Source organism: Cynoglossus semilaevis, chromosome 2, assembly GCF_000523025.1.
Source record: "Cynoglossus semilaevis isolate Cse_v1.0 chromosome 2, Cse_v1.0, whole genome shotgun sequence".
In the NCBI taxonomy this organism is placed as follows: domain Eukaryota; kingdom Metazoa; phylum Chordata; class Actinopteri; order Pleuronectiformes; family Cynoglossidae; genus Cynoglossus; species Cynoglossus semilaevis.
Genome location: NC_024308.1, coordinates 7178482 through 7199373, shown reverse-complemented (window position 1 = coordinate 7199373; position 20892 = coordinate 7178482). Strand labels below are relative to the sequence as shown.

General features: G+C 39.4%; 2 protein-coding genes across 3 annotated transcripts in view; both read left to right on the top strand.

Moving 5' to 3' along the window:
• c2h1orf210 (chromosome 2 C1orf210 homolog) overlaps nucleotides 1–3807 on the top strand; it is a 5039-nt gene extending 1232 nt beyond the window's left edge. Inside the window, exons 2-6 of one of the 2 annotated variants that reach the window (XM_008334054.3) lie at nucleotides 1304–1437; nucleotides 1548–1617; nucleotides 1738–1842; nucleotides 2263–2448; nucleotides 2701–3807. In XM_008334054.3, the coding sequence (XP_008332276.1) occupies nucleotides 1785–1842; nucleotides 2263–2448; nucleotides 2701–2894 (438 nt within the window). In that variant the 5' untranslated portion in view covers nucleotides 1304–1437; nucleotides 1548–1617; nucleotides 1738–1784 and the 3' untranslated portion in view covers nucleotides 2895–3807. Of the gene's footprint in view, nucleotides 1–1303; nucleotides 1438–1547; nucleotides 1843–2262; nucleotides 2449–2700 lie in introns of both variants that reach the window. The other variant, XM_025065669.1, reaches the window with a different exon arrangement.
• Nucleotides 3808–4307: 500 nt separating this feature from the next.
• Nucleotides 4308–20892, top strand: part of ap1m3 (adaptor related protein complex 1 subunit mu 3) — a 20462-nt gene continuing 3877 nt past the window's right edge. The window contains exons 1-10 of the mRNA XM_008334042.3: nucleotides 4308–4489; nucleotides 9376–9532; nucleotides 10153–10220; nucleotides 10539–10669; nucleotides 13603–13750; nucleotides 14255–14381; nucleotides 16103–16245; nucleotides 17007–17078; nucleotides 17373–17531; nucleotides 19427–19687. Coding sequence (XP_008332264.2) covers nucleotides 4448–4489; nucleotides 9376–9532; nucleotides 10153–10220; nucleotides 10539–10669; nucleotides 13603–13750; nucleotides 14255–14381; nucleotides 16103–16245; nucleotides 17007–17078; nucleotides 17373–17531; nucleotides 19427–19687 — 1308 coding nt within the window. The 5' untranslated portion in view covers nucleotides 4308–4447. The remainder of the gene's footprint in view (nucleotides 4490–9375; nucleotides 9533–10152; nucleotides 10221–10538; nucleotides 10670–13602; nucleotides 13751–14254; nucleotides 14382–16102; nucleotides 16246–17006; nucleotides 17079–17372; nucleotides 17532–19426; nucleotides 19688–20892) is intronic.

The window sequence follows — 20892 nt, the reverse complement described above, 5'->3', positions numbered from 1 at the left end:
AGGGAGGTTTTCATGCTGCTCCGTAGATGGTTGGGGTGAGGGTCATGTGAAGGACGTCTCTGTGAAGAATCCTCATCTGCAATCGTTTTGACTGCCGATGAAAGAGCGAGATATTTGTTTTGTCAAGTATATTTTTGATAGGAACCAAATGCACATTGTGGATTGCAGAGTTCAGATGCATTTTTCTTTTATCAGCACATTGTTGCTTTAACTTTCACCAAAATATGATGCAAAACTGGATTCACGTGATGTTTTACCCTCAACTGTTAAGACATAAACTCACATTTAATGTTCAACACAACCCCTGCATTGTGTTGTGCAGACACACATGCAAATATAGCTGCTCCTATGCATGCTTTCAGACATGTAAAAACACCAATAGATGCAAAGTAGCGCTGCACAAACAGAGCTCAGAGCTCAGGTAAAACAGCAGTGCAGCAACTGCAGCTTTTTTTTGTTTCTTGAAAGGGTGACTCATGTTCTCTGATATCATGGCCTGCAGAATCTCACAATGAAAAAAACAAACAGCTCAGGCCCAGGCAAGACATGTCAACGAGACACATACAGTACCAGATGACATGGACCAGGTTTATATCAAAACACAGACAGTCAATCAACCATGTACAGGTTAATATGTGGGAACCTGTCCTGGACCATAATACACTCCGTCTTTCAAACATTAACGCGAGTGATGTCTTTGTATTTGCATTATGTGAATCAATGAACTATTGACGTTGTGAAAATGTTGCATCAGCATATACAGTAAATCCAGGGTCTGGTCAGATGTGAGTGGACGTCGAGCGTACAGTTTGAGATTTTAAAAAAATATGATCAATTCGTTTGTATTTACAGGTTTTGAAAAACCTGGGGGGAAAAAATCTAAATGTATCTGTTTTTCCCCTGGACCTTAATGAATTAATTAAAACCTAACATTAAAGAAAAATGAAATGTTGAAAAAATCTTGATTAATCATGATAAATTACAAAAACAAATCGTAAATCCCGTAATTGATTGCACAGCTAACCTGGGATTAATTACATCAAAATTGTAATCGTTGTCATCTTTCTTTCACTTCCCTGGAAACCAGAACCAGGACATTCACACTCCTCACTGTTAATGTCACACCTACAGAGGAAAGTCCTGCTGTATGTGCTGCTTCCTGTTTGTGGTATATAGTACATAGTAGGTAGACTTTTTTTTTTTTTTGGTTGTATGTGTGTGTGTGTGTCTGTGTTCTTGACTGTCAGAGGACTCTGTGAGCCAGTGTTGTTTTAATACGTTTCACTTGTTTATCTGACTCCAGGCCGTCGTTTCTTGGATTCAGAGGCGTCTTCATGAGTAACGCCTCCAGATTCCACTTGTTTCCGAAGACGGGAGACCTACAGTATCATCCAACCGCGCCCCCTGGTGGAGCTGTGAACACCAACCTGACACCAGGTCAACAGAAATATCCTACACCTCCCTCCTCTGGGCAAATGTCATCCTTGCAGCATTTCACTCTGATGAACTTCATGTTTTATTTGCTGAAAAAAATATAACAATAACAGGAGTTCCAAGAGTCTGCTGGATCTAAGGGCAGGAGGAGCGCTTAACAAAGCTGGTCTTTCCCAGACGTGCATGTTTATGGGATGTGAATCCATTGTTTATGGTTTCAAACACAGTTAACAGATATTGCAAAAAAAAAGAAAGAAAAGGGAAGCAGGAAGATATTTGATGATTTGATGTTAAGACTGCAAAATGTTTATGGGATGTGAATCCATTGTTTTTGGAAGAATTGAAGCCAGATGGCAGCGCCAACAAACGTCTCCTTCAGTGACTTTACAACACTCGCAGCACAGAATGGTACGTATTTGATAGAAATATATATTCATCGGTCTATTTATATATATACCGTATATATATATATACAGATATTTTATTTGTTTCATTTTTTAAGGTCGTCCTTCACACATTTGCTGACACATTTAAGTGAAGTTGCATTGTTGCACTGCTCGGACTTGAATTTAGAAACAAAACCAAAGTTGGTTGCTTCAAAAACCAAGCATGGCAGCTCTATTTTTGCACCTATCACAGATTGATAGGTGTAGTAGTTGGTCGTTATTTTAACTCATACGGACTGGTCACAGATAGTCAGAGGTCTGGAAAGTTGCCTGCCAGCCATACAAATGCCCAGTTCTGGTCTCAGTTCTAGAGGTTTTATTTCAGTTGGTACTGTTTAGTTCTCACAGTCTTAGAAGTAATTCATCCTTTTGTCTTTTGCAGACACAATCAAGACTAGCATTACTAACCACAAGTGGGAGTTCTTGGTGGCCGTCCTGGTCTCAGCCATCTCCATCTCAGTCATCATAGCACTCCTGGCTAAATGTCAGGTGGTTCGACATTACCTGGCCAGCTACAGCCACACACGGCTGCGAGAAGCCGACAACGTCAGCCAGTGTGGACCATCAGGTGTGTTCTTTCAACCATGTTCCTATTTGGTTTTGTTTGTCAGATGACTGCACTACATAAACTTGTGTTATAATTTAGAAAAGTTTGGCGGGCTGGATTAAAAAGTTGAACGGGTCGCATCCGGCCCCCAGGCCTTAGTTTACCCATGCCTGATCTAGACTATAGAGCACAGTCAGTGAGGTCTGTTGGATCAGTGCGGTCGCTGCCTGATGGTCATGTGTGTATTTTATTAATCCTTTGTATTACTTTCAGACCACCAGGTGGAGTTTTCCTCAACCGACACACACGGATGGAACCCTCACTCCATCACTCCAGTCATTGAAGAAGACGACGACGGCTTCATCGAAGACAACTACATCCCAACCATGGAGAAAATAAGGGTAGCAGAAAGCTCCGAGGAGGACACAGAGGAGGAAATGGACGAGATTGAATTTTCCATCGCCTGAACTGAAGATCTCAGCCTGATCACCAGATACACTCCCACCTGACTGTTTAGACTGGAGATTCTTAATGTGTTCATATACTGACTGCAGTAAGTTTCAAAATAGGACGATGAAATTCAATTTTCATCAACATACATTCATATTAGTATATCGTAATCATTATTATTTCTGTTAAATTCATTTAATTATTTATGATGAGACACAGGTTCAGTAGCGGAACTTTGTGTGAATCCAATATGACCTCACTTAAGTTATTTTTTAATTAATTTTGGGGACAGGTTAAATGAATAAACTCTAAAAAGTATAAAACTGGGGTCATCTAAAACTTCAAATGAAAATGTTCATGGTTTGTCTTTCACACATTTAGGTCACGGGGGATCAGATTAACACAGATTAATTATAGCTAATCTCAACTGCAGAGAACAGAGATCATTGGACTTTTTGTTTGCCATATTGTAATTGACCTGTGACCAACAGTCTTGACTGTTTGTGCAGGGTGGCACAATGTGATTGACGGCAAGTATTTGCTGAAACTAAACAGAATTGATTGGTGTTTGATTATTTTTACACACCCCTGCACTGTCAGCGTCAAGGTTAGTAAAAGTAAAATTGATGTCCTTTGGGTTTTTTCTGGTCACAGGATCAAAATCTGTGCGTTAAAATGTAAGTTTATTGCTATAATAGCCAACAGTAAGTGAGTAACTATGACACTGCTCCTGTAGGAGACGCCTGAAGTCTCAGAGGCCACGCAGCTGACGAGAGCAGTCTGACAGGTCTGTGTGAAGCTGAAGAGCTCACACCAGGAAACGCAGTAGATCAAGTTCAAGTGAGCAAAAACGGAACTAAGACTATTCTAGCTTCAAAGTAAAACTCCAACACAATTAAAAAAAAAAAAACCCGAGAAACTTCTTCCGGCTGTTAAATGAATAAATAAATAATAAAATGTTATTATTCCAATTATTTTTACTTTTAAATATTCATATATATTACAGTATATTCAGTAGATGGACGCTAGTCATGCAATTATTTATATGTATGGCTTTTTAAAGATAATTAGGGCAGGTTATGATCTCCTTACTATCTTGCTTTATTGTTGAGAAATGTCATGCTTACACATTTAGAAGTATATGTTGAATATTGTTTTACAAGCTGTTAATATATTTTTTATTGATTTTTTTTTTCAATGAACATTTATATTGTCTTTGTTCCCAGTGCCCCAAAATAAATCACTGTTATGATTTACATCATCGTTGTAACGTGTAACCTAACCACTAGGCGTCGCCAAGGTCTTTCAAGCAAGCAAATGTTTTATTTTTTCCACCGGAAATGTTTTTTGTAGAGCAAAGCGGCTTGACGAAGAGTCTCCGGGGGAGTTGCAGTTTGAGGAGTAGAGACGCGGCAGCAGCGGCAGCCGAAGGGAGTGGATGGAGGAGAGGAGAGGGAGAAGGATGGCAACAGGAGTCTTGAATATTTCTGCTCACACATGACCTTTAACTTACTTTGGACCTAAATTTTACCCAGACTTCTGTATTTGCTCGAGAATTTTCTGCACCAAGATGTCGGCGTCGGCGATATTTATCCTCGACCTGAAGGGAAAGGTAAGTTTGAAGCGACTTGTTAGTGAGGAAGTTGACGTTTGTTGTTGATGAAGCACCTGCTGCAGAGAAAGAGTACTTGTTTTTGACAAAATATTCTGTCAAAGTAGAACACCCTATTTAAGTTTTAGGACAATGAAGACAATTTACACAGTTCCTGCCATGTGTTGGGCGAGTATTTCCTGATAAAGAATCTCTCACTCTGTCACTTAACTCGGAGGCAGCTCGACTGGCTGAACTCGTTTGACGAATGTTTGAGTGTAGGGCAGCACACAAACACGCACACACACGCACACACACGTACATACAGACAGGAGGACTGTTCTTGTGCAGCCATGCACTCGTTATTGTATGTGATGTGCCCTACATTATATCCCCGTTTAAGACCATCCATACTATTACAACTTGCAGACAAAACTCAAATGTCATGTACGAATATTACCAAAAATTTACCCTCAGTTTGAAGTGTGAGTAAAGCTTTGCTAGAACTTGTCCTTGTTCTTACTCTACTGCTTTTTATCTTAAAAAGACATACATACATACATACATATATATATATATATATATATATATATATATATTCTACTTCCGTGTCATTGATCGATTGATTACTAAAATATTTGCAGTATATCATTGATATTTATATTTAACTTTAGGTTCCTCAATAATTGGGATATTGATATTTAATCTCTACCATTACCTGCAGAGGCTGCTATATAGCAATGCCCTCCTCAGTGAGTTGTGTGTCTGTTGATATTTAAAAAAAATATTTTTATTATGTTAAAATGTAATATGATGTTCTAACTTGATGTTTTTTTTCTTAACTCTGTTGTCATGAAGTGCAAATACATAAATGTCTTGGCGTAGGTGAGTGACAGGTACTTATGTGCAGTGCACGATTTCCGACCTATGGCGGAAATCGAGTTACGGCGCACCATTGGAACGTAACTGCAACGTAAGTCGAGGATATGTGTGTATGTATGTATATATACATATATATATATATATACATACATCCAGTGATAGACTATATACTGTACGGTGCAGTAGGAGCAGTTTTATTAGGGTAAATCTCTTGAGATTAGCTTCTCATTTTCAAGGTAGTCCCAGATAAGAACTAAGAGAAGAGGCTGAGTTTCCCTGTCCTATTTATAAACCTGGTCGTTTTAATTTATTTCAACAAGGCAAGAGACAGAAGTGGTGAAATAGTCTTAGACACAAGGATCACAGCCTAGATGTGTGATTGTACAGATTAATCTTCTCTCCGTCCCCCCATCCGTATCTGTGAATCTCTGCCCTGGGGCAAGGCAGTGATTCCTCACCTAAAGTTCCCTACTGTTCTGAGCAAATAAATTCTGATGTCCTCAATTAAAGCTGGTGTTGCAGCAGACTTGCAGGTGAAGGTGATGGAAGTTCTTCTGTTTTTTTTCCCTGTGGCTATAATTGCTCTTTATACACATACAGTATATGTAGTGGGTTCTTGTGGCGATAGAACGCCTGAGAAGATGTAAACAATTTACTCTGACTTAAAAACAAACAGCAAATGCAGAAGCAAACTCTGTCCCCAAGCCTCCTGGCTCCTCCTCCTCCTCTTCCACCTCCTGCACCCTCGTATTGTAACTCCTGGGCACCAGACTGTGCAGTGACGGCTGCTGAGACTAGCTTTAGACCAAAATGTCAGGCTCTTAAAATCAGCGTGACTTTATTTATTCGTCCTGTATTTTAATAGAATGTTGAAAACAGAAACGAAAGCACACACAGCTTGAGGCTTTTTTACACAGAGTTGCACATTTAACACAATGACTCAGGATCACCGTATGTTTACTATTTACAATATTTAAGAAATCAGAGTAGTTCTATTGATTACATAGGTGAATTGATGAATGATGACGTTTCTCTGACTTTATAGACTCAATAACTACTGTCACCACAACAGCACACAGTGCCCTAGTGGTATATTATGATTTTAAAAAAAAGATCTAACTTTCACAGAAAATGAGTGTTCGGTGTGTGTTTCGGTAAACAAATTGTAACACCTCTGTGATTTGAGTTTGTCATTGGAATGAACAAACTGTGAGATGTTAACTGTTCTATCTTTGCTTTCCCTTTAAATTTCTGATAAATGTGATTGTAATTTGCTCAGTGCACTCTTCAACTTCACGTTGAAGATTAAGAATAGAATGTTGGATCACGTTTACAAAGATCAAAACTGTGAAGTGCGACTTCATAAATCATTGCTGTAATTTATTATTATTTGACTCACGTTTACAAAGATCAAAACTGTGAACTTTGAAGTGCGACTTCATAAATCATTGGTGTAGTTTATTATTATTTGACTTTTTTTAAATCTAAACTAGACACCATTTAGTTTGTTTGTGCTGCTATTGTCAATATAATGATTAGATTAGTTGATAATATATTTTTCCCTTCCCTGTAGGGGGTGCTGTAAAGCAGTTGCAGAGTTTTTATGTTAATGTAGTAAAAACACAAGTCCTGTTGCAGACCATAATCAAGTATCCAGTATGCTGTCAAAATAAACTTCATTGTTAGCTGAAATACTACAGTAAATGTCTTTACACGTCTGTCGAGTTTGGAGTCACAGCTTCTATACCAGTGTTTACTAAACACACAGACCTTCATTTGTTTGAATCCCTCTGTTTCTATGTATTCACATAGTGTTGTGTCAATGAGCTGCAACTGTAGCTGTGTCTCAATATAAGGTGCTCTGACTGTGGACATGATTATGTGGATGTAGTAGATAATGGGTCCAGTCAGTGACATCCTCTGTGAGCCCATTTCTCCAAATTGAGAAAGGAAAGGCTCACAGTCCAATCCTTTAATAAAAAATAAAATCAGACATTTGAGGTGCTGTTTGTGCTGCTGGTTCAGAAACTTATTATGATTATCTTTTAATGTTTTTTCTCCCTTTTTGCATTTCATTAAGACACTGTGTTCACACACTGCAGTGAGAGCCTCTGGCTTTAGAGGTCAGCAGCAGTGGCTCCTATTGATTTCACCCACACACCCATTGCATTGTGTGTCCCAATAACAAACCATGGGTGTGATATAAATGCTATATATAATCAAATGTCAGTAAAAGATGACTCAGCTGAGCAGACGGAAACAAGAGGAAGCATGACATTCCCATTTTGAAGTAACGTTATTTCCTATATTCTATTCCTCTTTTCTGCAGTGCTGTGTATTTAGTGTAATTTGGCAGCGTGTCCTCAATTGTCTTCGGATTCCAATATTTAGTGTTTTTTTTTATTGTCATCTTTTTTCATTACCTATGGCAATGACGAGTGACATCGAAGCAATAAGAAGCCTCCCATCCCATAAAATGTGACTGACAGTGAAGTAAGAAATCTATGTCATTTTTTGGTCGGGTTATAAAGAAAACCTTGTTCTTTATAACTCTATAAATATATATAAATACATATAAAAGCGTAAACATTGATAAACTGATAAACATTGCGTAACTAAGATGTTATAAAGTAAATCTGTATGTAAATGTGACAGTGACTTTGTACCAAAATAATTTTCTCCTGATTTTGACATTATTTACATTTTTCTGCACAACCATCAACTGCAAAGAAAAAACAGGGAAAAATAAATAAATGAATGGATGAATCATATGCTGATGTTTGTTTTAGTGAGTGATGCTTTAGGGCTAAATGCTCAGAAAGCCTGTAAGTCCTCATGGATAAACTGAGTGAATCAACAGATATTTCATGAGGTTTATTTATTATTGTTTAAATTATGGAGGTGGCAGTCTATCTGGGCTTGATTTATTGTTTAAGTAAAAGCTTCATAACGGCAAACTGTGTACTGTTTGATAAAGTGCAATTTTAATTTTAGTTCCATTTAATTCATGATGTACGCCGGCCAAATACTAAATTACCTGTTTAACCTACAAAGTTTTGTGTTCAGGACGACTAAGTGAATCTGTGGACCTTCCCTCAGGAGCCCTAAAAATTTCAATGACATGTTCTGATACAAAGACGTGTCTGTTTCTTATCCTCTGATGCTGTTGACCTTTGACCCGTTGCCTCCATGGTTTTCTTCTATTCTGACAGAAGTAAAGCAGTGGCCCGTTCATGTTGCCTTTCTTCACTGAATGGCTCCACGTTTGTGGTACTTCTTTTTTCCCCATCCTTTACTTCCTCTTGCTTTTGTACCTGCTCCTGTGTGACCCCTCCTGCAGGGGAAGGGCTGTCTTTGTGTGTCAGTGTGGGATGGAGCTCCCCTCAGGCCATGTGGCGTAAAAGCTTTTGATCTTTTCCGCGCTCTGTGTTTGGAATTAAACAAAACTACTGACTCATCGTCTTACTGCTGTTAAAGTCTTTTTATCGATTATGGTTCTATAGAGCTAAATAAAAATTAATCATAGTTAGTTAGATGTAATTGTGACCCTGCACCCCCCCTATCATAGTTAGTTAGATGTAATTGTGACATTTTTGCCCTGCACCCCCTTCCCCCCCATCTTCGAGACCATTAAAGTGCGTCAACTGCCTATGCACTCAAGAGGAGCTAAGGGCTTGAGAAGAAGAAGATGTAATGATCTGACTGTCAATCACGTGGAATAACCTCTTATTCAATTTTCCTCTGAATGTGTAGATTATTGACATGTTCTCTTAGTGGAGCGCCGCAACTAGTGATAAAAACCACAAACACTTCAGAATATTTACTTATTTTCACTCAGACAAGATCAGCCGCTCAGTTCTTCTTCTCTGGTTTATGTGCATTAGATCCATAATTAATTTAAAGACAGCAGAGAAAATTCTATATGTAAAAGCAGGATTTCTCCTCAGTGATGGTACCTGTGTGTTCACTACCTCTAAATACCATCCTCTGACATTTACACGGTGTCCTTTCTATCTCGCTCCCAGGTGCTGATCTGCCGCAACTACATGGGCGACATGGACATGAACGAGATCGACCACTTCATGCCCATCCTGAACAAGAGGGAGGAAGACGCCGAGGTGTCTCCGCTGGTGTGCCACGGCTCTGCGCACTTTTTGTTCATCAAACACAGCAACCTCTACTGTATCCTTCTGAGCTCATGTCTCAGTGGTGTCACATGGAAACCTTTGCTGTGACCAGATTGATCTTTATACAGCTTCTACAACGTTCAACCTTATGTCAAAATCCTCCAACCATTAATCGGTGTTGTGGAGATGAAAGTCCTCCTGTACTTATATCCTCTTTTTTACAAATGTAAACTATATGCAATACCACTCTCTCCCTCCGTCTCTGCTGCAGGCAACTCCCGGGCTTCTCTTTTATCACATCATGCGTCAGCAGCAGTTAAAAAATTCAAGACAGATTCTCTGTGATGTGATATGCACGGCGTGATATTCTTTCTATTGTGAGAGATGGGTCTGTTCAACTTCCTCACACATTATTAATAAAAAGCACGATATTGCAGTCGTGTGTAAAAGACATTCTCCACGCACTGCTGTCGACGCCTTTTTTTTTTTTTTTTTTAGCCCTGTTTTCTCCATGAAGTCGGGTGAATTGAAGTCCGTCTTTTTTATTTCGTTAAATTCCTCTCCTAACTTGCAGTTTAAGACATTCACAGCATCTGTTATGCAATGACGTTTGAACCTTTTACCCATTGTTCCAGCTGAAATTCAGATTTTTTTGTTCTTAACCATTTTCTTCAGTGGTGGCGATGACCAAGAAGAATGCCAACGCTGCTCTCGTCTACTCCTTTCTTTATAAAATAATCCAGGTATTTGTCCAAATACTTTATTAAACAGTACCTTTTAACTGCTTTCCCCTACTTTCATTTCCATGCAGTTTTTACAGTTTTTCTATAGGTGGCACTAGAGGTCTAAGTTAGTTAAGAATCACTGAAATAGACAATTAAAGAAAACGTCCTCAGAGTCAGCTGACCTTTGAACAAGAGAGACCAATTGCTTTAACCATTTTCACTTAAAGGAATTTAAAGTTTAAAAAGTGTCTCCTGCTCTTTGTGCTGTTCACTGTCAGAGTCCATTAGAGTCTGAAGTGACGCTGAACAAACCAGAGGCCGTGTTTCTGTGTGCAGGTGTTTAAGGAATACTTTAAGGAGCTGGAGGAGGAGAGCATCCGTGACAACTTTGTGACCGTGTACGAGCTGATGGACGAAGTGATGGACTTCGGCTTCCCTCAGACGACCGACAGCCAGATCCTGCAAGAGTAAGACAAATGTGAAACAGTCTCCACCAGAGGGAAACACTGAGTGAGCATATGCATCATCAGTGTTGGTGCTCTGAGCATGGCACTGTCCCCGAACACTGCTCCCCGGGCACTTAAGCCGCCTCACTTTGGTTAAGGGTAAAATGCAGAGGTCACATTTCGTTGAGTGCTGTCACAGCGACAAGTAGTTCACTTTCACTTCAGATTGATCAACTTCACTTCACTTTGACTTTAGATCTATGAGTAAAACGGTTGTAAGAAAATGCACATTTATTCAGTGATATCTGATTGCATTTAAACAGAATGTTTTTAATTAAGACCTAAATCAGTGGTGCAGCTCCAGACAGTGAAGTGAAGTGGAACTGCTGCTCCTGGTCCACACCAGTGATTTGTGTCCTCAGTCTTCACATACACATTCACATTGTTTTTTTTTACCTTTTTCTCTCCACTTGGCAACTCTGAGAGACATTTTCTCCCAGAAAGAGGCTCAACATTCGTTCTTTGCTAAGACTGCAGCACCATGACAACCTGAGTTCGCTCTGCACCTAGATGAGCTTTGCATTTAATTAGAGTTAAGTTCAAGTCTTACCGAGACATGTGAAAAGCTTCTTTTTTTCTTACCTCAAGGAATTGTTCTCTTCTGGTAACTCTTTTGTGCCTAAGTGTTTGTGCTGTTAATTAACAGGATTCTTTTGACACTTAATGGAATCTCTACATTAGCCAAAAATATTTTAAAAATATCCCTTCTCTCTCTCTCTCTCTCTCTCATTTGACTGTCCCTCATGCCCTTAGCACAAGAAAATCATCCTTCTCCAACATTATAACAACATGTACCTGTTGAAAATGTGTGAATGTTTCTGTGTGTGTGTGGGAGTGGATGACAGAACAAAACACACAAGGAGAATCCATATGCATGTGTGTGTGTGTGTGTGTGTTTGACTGTTATGCTAATCTGCCTGTCTGTTTGCTGCCAACTCCACTTTCTACATCCTTTCATTAACATTTCTGAGGAAAAGTATTTTAATTCTGACAGAACAAACAACAGAGCAACAAAACAAACCAAACACCGTCCCCAAAACCTGCTTGTCGCTGCCTTTCATCTTTCTGCACCTCTCCTCCGACTCTGTTTTGTGTCAACGTGCATTAAAGTCTCTGTGGGTGGGAGAACTTGGCAGAAGATGAGGAAAAGTAACTCCACCTCAATCTGCCAGTCAATCTGAATCACGGTTGTTTGTTGACACAGGAGTGGAAATTTGAATAAAAAGAAAACAATGTGTGTTTGTTCTCTAGTCTTTGGCGATAAGATCAGGGAACTTGGAGAACAATGTTCAACGCCCAGCGTGCATTTGTCAAATGGACAGTGAGGTTCTGTCGACTGAGGGCAAGAACTTCACCGAAGGTTTGAAATAAACTCGGTCTTCGTATCTGCGTTAGCTTTAACATTAACGTAGAAGAAGTAAAACCGTGGTGAGAGGCAGGTGTTTGTGGAACAGCCTCGTTACATGTTGTTTATCTAAGTGCAGCTCCTCGCTATTCTCATAACAAGTCATCACATTTCCCTGGAGCCTGCTGCTCTGCCTGCACTCTACTAGATATAACTACCATGCAGCAGCAGCAGCCTCTCCAGTAATTAATGGATGGTGGGACGTCTGTTTACCATGGAAAAGTTTCTTCCAGTCACACAAAAATATACTATTAATTAATTAAATTAACCCCCCCATCAAATCTTACCATCAAAAATAGATATAAACAAGTATATTGATGATATAAAATAATAATAATTAAGAAAATGTTTTATATTATTGTTATAAAAATATAAAATATATATTGTTATATATACCTGTATTTTTTCTTTTTTCAAGACAACCATATGCATGGTGAGTTATGGTGGGCCACATAAAATTAAAATTGGGCAGTGGTGGCTTAGTGGTTAAGGAAGCGGACTTGGGTCTGGAAGGTTTCAGGTTGGAGTCCACCAGCTGCCAAGTTACCACTGAGGTGCACTGAGCAAGACACCGTCCCCACACACTCCCCAGGTTCTTAAAGCTGCCCACTGTTGACTTTGGTGATGGGTTAACAGCAGAGGTCACATTTGGTTGTGTGCAGTGGTGTGCTGTGTTACAATGACAGGTAGTTCACTAATCTAATCTAATCTAATTAGGTGATCCGCCAGATTTAGCCCATTGGCCTTGAGTGACCAAGTGGATGAAGTGTTTAAAAACCCATCCCAAATGTTAAGCATGGTGTGGGCACTGACATTTGAATTAGTTGGGCCGTGGCTGAGGCTCCACTGTGATGTTCTGTACATGTTATATCTGTGTTGTTGTCTCCGTCATCGCTCTCAGCTTCCAGGTTTACCTGTGCAGATGCTGTTCTGTGTAAAAACATGATTTAAAACCACTAAACTAAAAACACCGCTCACCATCTGCCCTGCTTCCCAGGAACAAAGTAAACATCCTGCTCATCAAACCAAAGAGCCAAACAATAAAAATATAAACCTGCACAAAACTGTTTTGTGCAGTGCTGCAGCTGTTGGATGGGTTGCATTCTAACACACATGTACACAGACGGGACTTTCTGTCATCACATGCATCATTGAATCACATTGTGATCCGTGGATTAAGTGTCAGTTGAATTGTCCGGGTCTCCTTTTTCTAATTACATCCATGAATAATCGTCACACGACACAAATCTTTCTAATGTATTTACTTAACGCTCATTTGCATTGAGTAATGCGGTGTAAATAATAAAGACTATTAACAACAAAAAAACTCAGTTCAAGTGGTTTTGGTTTCAAAATGAAAGACGAAAACACCTCTGTGTTTTCCTGCTGGGTTTCTCCAAATGAGAGGTTTCAAACATGTACTTGTTTTGCAGATGTTTTTGGAGACATTTCATAGAGAAACAACAACCTCTGCCCCTGTCTCCTTCAGGTACATCACCCAGGAGGGCCATAAACTGGAGGTGGGAGCTCCTCGACCCCCTGCCACCGTCACCAACGCCGTGTCCTGGCGATCAGAGGGCATCAAGTACAGAAAGAATGAGGTTTTCATGGACGTCATTGAGTCTGTAAATCTGCTGGTGAGGACCATGTGATCCCAAGGACACTGTCCTTCTGTGCTGGTGGTTTTGTCCACGGTCTGTCGTTTCCTCTTACATTACTGCTGCGATTGGTTCCAACTCCACTCCAAGATTAACTAGTAAAAGATGAATAATTGAAAAAAAAATGTTTAAAAATTATAGAAAATTATCATTTGTGCTGAATAATTTACAAAGGCTTAAACTTCTCCAACATTTAGCACATTTGGCACAAAATTTACATTTTCTTTTGTGGTGTCGAACAAAGACTCCAAGAAAAGTAAGAAAACAGAAGAAATATGAAAATACAATTTAAGTATTTAAAAAGTCTGAACAACCGTAGAGCACTCAATTGTTGTCTGATGTATATCTGCTCAGCCTTTTTTTATTTCCCTTTAGCCTCCATAAATATATCAGTCTGTTGATGTGTGAATTATAATCCAGGCTGATATCTTGGCTGTCTTGTTGAAGATCACTGTAGTTAACCGTTAGCCTCTCCTCCTACAGGTGAGCGCCACAGGCAGCGTCCTGCGCAGTGAAATACTGGGCAGCATCAAGCTGAAGGTGGTCCTGTCAGGGATGCCTGAACTCAGGCTGGGCCTCAACGACAAAGTTCTGTTTGAAATCACAGGCAGTAAGTAATGAAGGTGTCCACAGGTGATCTGATCTTAGTGGAACAAAGCTGCGTAATTTCACTGAAGCGCACTGTAAAAATCAGCATTCACTTCATAGGTTCCATGTTGTTATTGATTTGATAGTTTTATGGGGGAAAACATATTTTGGACATTTTTGGTTTTGTCACACATTTAGCTTCAAGATTCTTACTGTTAATCAAAAATGTTATTTATTTTTTATATAAACTGGAAATAACTCATGTAATACAAATTGTGTACTTTATGACTTTGAAGTATCTGACGCCATGATACAATTTAAATGTAAATACAAATTTACATGCTCATTTTTTATAGTTGATAGAGCTCACATTTTCTTTCATTTCTCAGGATCTACCTGCACTACCTTTCACCTTTTTTTGCAGTATTATACTTTTTGAATACTACTCACCTTGAACTTACCTTTTATTCCTCCACGTTTACTGCCTCAGTCTCCACCCTTAACTCCCACAATCCTGTACTTACCGTTGCTTTCATCTTTGCTCATCTTCACTTTTCTCTCAGCTTTCCCAACATCCCACTGCTCGCTCTCCTCAGGCTCTTCCTTCTGCACTCTCCACCTCCTTTCCTTCCCGTCCCCTCATCTCATTTCCTTCCCTCCCACCTTCCTACTTTTGTTCCCCAGTTGAAAAAGACTAGTCTCTTTGCCTGCAAGTTAATCCACACTCCAGGCTACAGTCCTGTAGATTAAAGGTGAAGGTCGATGGAGTTCCCCTGCTGTGGATTTTTCAACTCGCAGGAGAACTCATGCAGAGTAAATGAGATCAGAAATAAACAAACACAGAGGAAGAATCAAAATCACTCACATCAAGAGTTTAGACAATAACAATTTTTTTTCTCTCTTCGCTGTTAGTTTGAACGCTTTAATTTTGTTCCTATCGTCACATTAGTTATATATATATATATATAAGAATATATATATAAAGCTATATGTACACTATGTATACTACGATACGACCCCAATGGTAAGCTGTATTAGTCGTACAATGGTGACCTCTGCTGGCGAAAATGCGTCAACGTCACCTTTCAAGCAACCACATCGTTCGTTTTTATGATTACACCTTTAAAACTTGTATTCTGGTGTCACATGAAATCCGATTTCGAATGTATTTATTATATTTACAGAGTAAGTTTGAGTTTTTCACGTATCTAATGAAACATTTTTGTTTAAATTGTATATTGTCTGGCATAAATGGTTTCCTTATAAATAGAAATCTATGAACAGCAGTAGCATCGAACATCAACATATGACGATGTTTGACTTTTATTCTGAGAGGTCAGAGAGTGAGGGTGAAAATGTGAATCACACGGGACTCTGCTGCATCTTAAGTCCTCTGAAATGTGTCATCACACTCATGAACACACACACACAAACACACATCTCTCTCTCTCTCTCTCTCTCTCTCTCTGTTATCCAGTCCCTTGAGTCCAAGCTCTGACACTCCGTCCCATTTGACCTTCTTGGTTGTTGCTTCAAGAAAGCGTTGATGTGCTCCTGTGTGTGTTTGTTTTCCCATAAGAAAACAAATGAATACCTTAATTACCTTGAGGGTTTTTAGTTAATTAATATTATATAAAATGTTACCTCCTCAGTCTTGGACATGCAGCTGTGATTAACAAAATGAAACAAAATGGTTTGGTTTTTTGGGGTTTTTTTTCTTACTTGTTTTTCTGTGTGTTTCAGGAGAAAAAAGTAAGACAGTGGAGCTGGAAGACGTAAAGTTTCATCAGTGTGTGCGACTGTCACGTTTCGAGAACGACCGCACCATTTCTTTCATCCCACCTGATGGCGAGAGTGAACTGATGTCCTACCGCCTGAACACTGCAGTGAGTGTGACACACACCTGCACAAACTGGAAACCCATTTCTATTGATATTTTAGCCTGTCTGTACATTTACAACAGTTTTTTTTATTTGCACCATCTCTACATTTTTTAATCCTTATTATACGGTATTTTACTTATACTAATTCTTTATACTTATACTTATTCTTTGTTTTTCCTACTTTGTCCTTTAGATGATGCTGTAGGAGTGTTTTCTGCTCATCACTGTCTTCTGTTTTAGTCACTTTAAATATACACTACTGTTCAAAGGTCTTAGATTGGTCATTTATTTTAGCAAATGCATCCATAATTGTATTCCTTTATGTTAGTTTAGCTGCAGACGATGGGGAATTTTTTAACACAGTCAATATATTTTGTATTATTTTTCTTATATTCTGCCTTTTTCAGCCTTTTCAGTTTAATATGGTAAAATTAGATGCTCATGTACAATGCAGTATTTCCTCTCATTTATTATTATAATATATTTTGTAATAAAATTTTGCTATTATAACATTTTGAATGGTGATATAAAAGTCGTAGTTTAACAACAGTTTTATTTAAATCATTATTTGTAGGTACTGTAGTTGCAGTTTATGGCAGAGCAGTCACAGTGAATATATGAAGTAGTACTACAGTACGCGACTGTCGCCATAGAAGTCCTCGTGTCCTATATGCACTTCGTCCCCCACTGTGTCCCGGTGCAGGTGGGCTACAGTGTTTACGTGCTGACTCCACTCTCACCTCTGTGACCTTGTCCTCTGGCAGGTGAAGCCTCTCATATGGATCGAGAGTGTGATTGAGAAGTTTTCTCACAGTCGTGTGGAGATCAAGGTGAAGGTAATGATGAGCGACACACTAACGTAAACACCCTCACATACAGTAACAGCCTGTTCAGCCCTCACTCGCCCATCTAGTGCCATCACCGAAGCATCTTTAGTATTTATGACACACGCGTTTCAGGCGGATTACACCCTGCCATCTGTTTGGTGCAGTGACAGCCACACAGTGCAAGGATGCAGCCTGCATAATCATGAAGACGCGCTCCCTTTGAATCCACACTCCACAGATTATTTCTTTACTTCTGAGGTCTGTGGTGATGTCTGAACTCTGCCCCTCTGTCGCCCTCCGCAGGCTCGCAGTCAGTTTAAAAGTCGGTCCACAGCGAACAATGTGGCCATTATGGTGCCAGTGCCCAGCGACGCTGACTCACCCAAGTTCAAGACCAGCACGGGCAGTGCCAAGTGGGTTCCTGAGAAGAATGTGGTGCAGTGGAACATCAAGTCCTTCCCAGTCAGTATGGAACACGAAGCACAACAGAAATAGATTTTTAATGTTATTGTTCTCTTAATATTATAGTATTAATCCTGTTGATTTCCTAGAAAAATAGTGGAATCATAATACACAAAATTTTAGAAATCTAAAGTGCATTTTGTTCAGACTGGAACCTCTTTGGCCAAACAGCTGATTGAGCATTGGTCTAAATTAGTGTCTTCATTTAAATAATGTGAAATGTAACAAATCTCACATTATGGACACTAGGAATTTATATATTTTGAAATATAATAATCTATGTAATCTGTTAGCAATTCTAAAAAAACAAAATATATCAAGTCAAATATATTATTTTCCCTTCAGAACCAAATATCTACGACTAAAAATGTAATTAATAAAAAAGTTTGAAGAGCCTTGAAACTCCTCTTCATCAAAATAATGTGTAAGGTTAAGGTTTAACACCAACCTTCAACAAATTCAAATTTCTTAATCATAACAAAGTAGTTGACATTTAATTTGTTACTCTCTTGTTGAACATTTAACCTGTGTAACTGTTTAATCAGCTTGAAGCAGTGTCAGCGTCAATAATGAAGAGCATTGTGATTATAATTCGGAAGCAGCCGTTCATCATTCACTGTAACGTCACACACTTGACTTTATACATTTGTAAGGACACTTAAAAACATACTTTTCATCTCCTTATTTTTAAACCTTCAGCCTGAGTCTTTCACTCAAAGCCCACTCACACGGTGCACGTGTTGTTCAGACTGTATAACCCTATGACCAAATGTGGACACACACAAACACACACACACTTGTTCAGACTGTATAACCCTATGACCACATGTAGACGCACACAAACACACACACATATGCATGGAGCAGCCCATACATCTTTTACTGTTCCTTCAAAGGTCTGACTCAGTCTCTGCCTTCACTAAATAAAAAGGTCTTCAAAAGAAAAGGTCAATGCCTTTAAAAGAAAAACCTGTAGAGCATCAAATCACCTCCTTTCATCTGTTGTTTCCTAATATCTACTCAGTCATTCATTACACCTTCAGCCTGTCAGCCAGGGAGTAAAGAAAATGATGAGCTGATCTGCTGTAATCCAGCTCCTGTGTGACTTTGTGCGACAGCTCCTTCTGTCACCGTCAACCTTTTAATGATGTAAAACAATACCTTCTTATGGGATGTAACAGCCATTCCTTCCAGAATTAATGGACTTTCAAGGGTAACAAACATCAGGCGGTGGTTTGGGGACAATGTTCTCAGTCAATCACTTCACATCAGGGCCGTCAGATGAAAATTTCCATCTGATGTAATGACATGGTAGCTTTGTATTAATCATGACTAATCATGATTAATTGTGATTGTAATTGCTCACAATAAATCATAATTGATTGAGAGAAAGACACATAACCTGCATGTGTATCTGTGTGTGTGTTGGTTTGTGATTTAAATCAGGGGTCCTCAAACCCCGGCCTGGGGACCGGTACCGGCCCGTAGGTTATTTGGCACCAGGCCGCAGTGGGAAAAACACGTCTGTATTTTCAGTGGTTTAAAGACGGCAGACATGACGTCACACTCACACAGGTTTTAAGAGGTTAAATAAAGCAGTAAGAAGACAAACAGATTCAAACATAAAACCTGTGTTTTTGTCAGTAAAACCACAGTACAAACCACAGCTCTGTTGCTGGGTGTCGGTGGAGGCTGTTGATTAACTTCATGTTTTTATAGCCTGAGTAAATGAATGTCTGATTCACCTTGATGTGACATCAGGAGTTAGAGGAAAAAAAGCACAGTCCTTTGTGTTAATTACACTCAGACAAATAAAAGTGTCCAATCTGAGAGGATTTGAGAACAAGTGTGTGACCTTTTCCTCTTACCTCTTACGTCTGTTTGTGTGTGCGCAGGGTGGGAAGGAGTACATCATGCGTGCACACTTTGGGCTGCCCAGCGTGGAGAGCGATGAACTGGAGGCGAGGCGACCAATCACAGTCAACTTTGAGATTCCTTATTTCACTGTATCAGGGATCCAGGTAGGGACCTTTAATCATCAGCCCGCAGATTTAATCCCACTGCTTTGTTTTACAAATGCATCGTTTCACATTCACACAAGGCTGCGCTGCTGCATCGACGGGAATGTAAATGTGATGTTAATAATAGACTTTAAATAGGTAACTTATCAAGTCTTCCCACAAGCCAGGAAGTTGCTGTTGTTTAAAAATCAGCTCACACACTCTATCACAGCTCCGCTGAACTCCGGTGTAAATCTGACACAAGGGGCCGCCGTTAAACCCCTTATAGCAAACATTATATTCACTGTGCTGCATATGATTTTACTGCTAATCTTATCCTCGGTATAAAACACTCGGAATGATCCGGTTTTATCACAACCACACTATGGTGTTGTGATATTACCCATCTGAGTTATTGTCACTGCGCAGGATGTTGGTTCTAATAAACTAAATTAGTTTTAAAAAAGTACTCAGGGAGGAGTTTTCTCCACCTGTGAAAGAAAAATGAATGCAGTCTGAGAGGAGAAAAAAAAGTCTCTCAGTGGTCAGGTAGGTACATAATTTTCACTGGTGGAAGATTTACATCTTTAATTAGTGAGCAGCAGCAGGCAGTAGCTCAGAAGGTAGAGCAGACTGTCCTCTAACTAAAAGATTGGTGGTTTCAGCCTCAGCCCCAGCCCACACTCTGCATGCCGCTTTGTCCTTGGGGCAAGTCACCCATCCTCAAACTGCCTACGGTTTGAGAATGGATGGGAAAAATCTGTATCATGTGGATGAGCTGTGTGAATAGAAGAAAAGCAGAACTGTTGAAACTTTGACCTGTTTCCAAGGTAACGGATGACCTGTTGGAACACAGGTCGTTAACCTCTGGAGCAGTACAGATATATGTGACACCCAATGTAAAACAGTGAAGTGATTCTATAATTATAGGTCATGGATCCTTAAAGGACCAAAAAGTTGCTGCATTTTGGCCAAAAGCAGTAAATATAGTAGTTATTACACGTGTCAAACTCAAGGCCCGTGGACCAAATGTGGCCCGCACTATCATTTTATGTGGCTTACCACAGTTTATCTCAGAATCTGGTTGTCTCAAAATAAAAGTCTGTAGTGAAGAGTCTGTGTTGTTGTTGTTTACTAGATGAGTTAAATGCAGTAGAAAATGTGTCTAAATAATGGGTTACAAATTTAGTCAAAGAAAAAGCCCAAAATATCGACAAGTCAGCAGAGAACGAGGACAAAATAATTATTTTTGACCACTTGTGGAGCGACTTTGTTGCTCATTAGATGTCAGTGTGTGTCTCTGTTTTAGCAACTGAAATAGCTGCTGTGTTTTTGTTTGTTTTTTTTATTTGGCTTGTCGT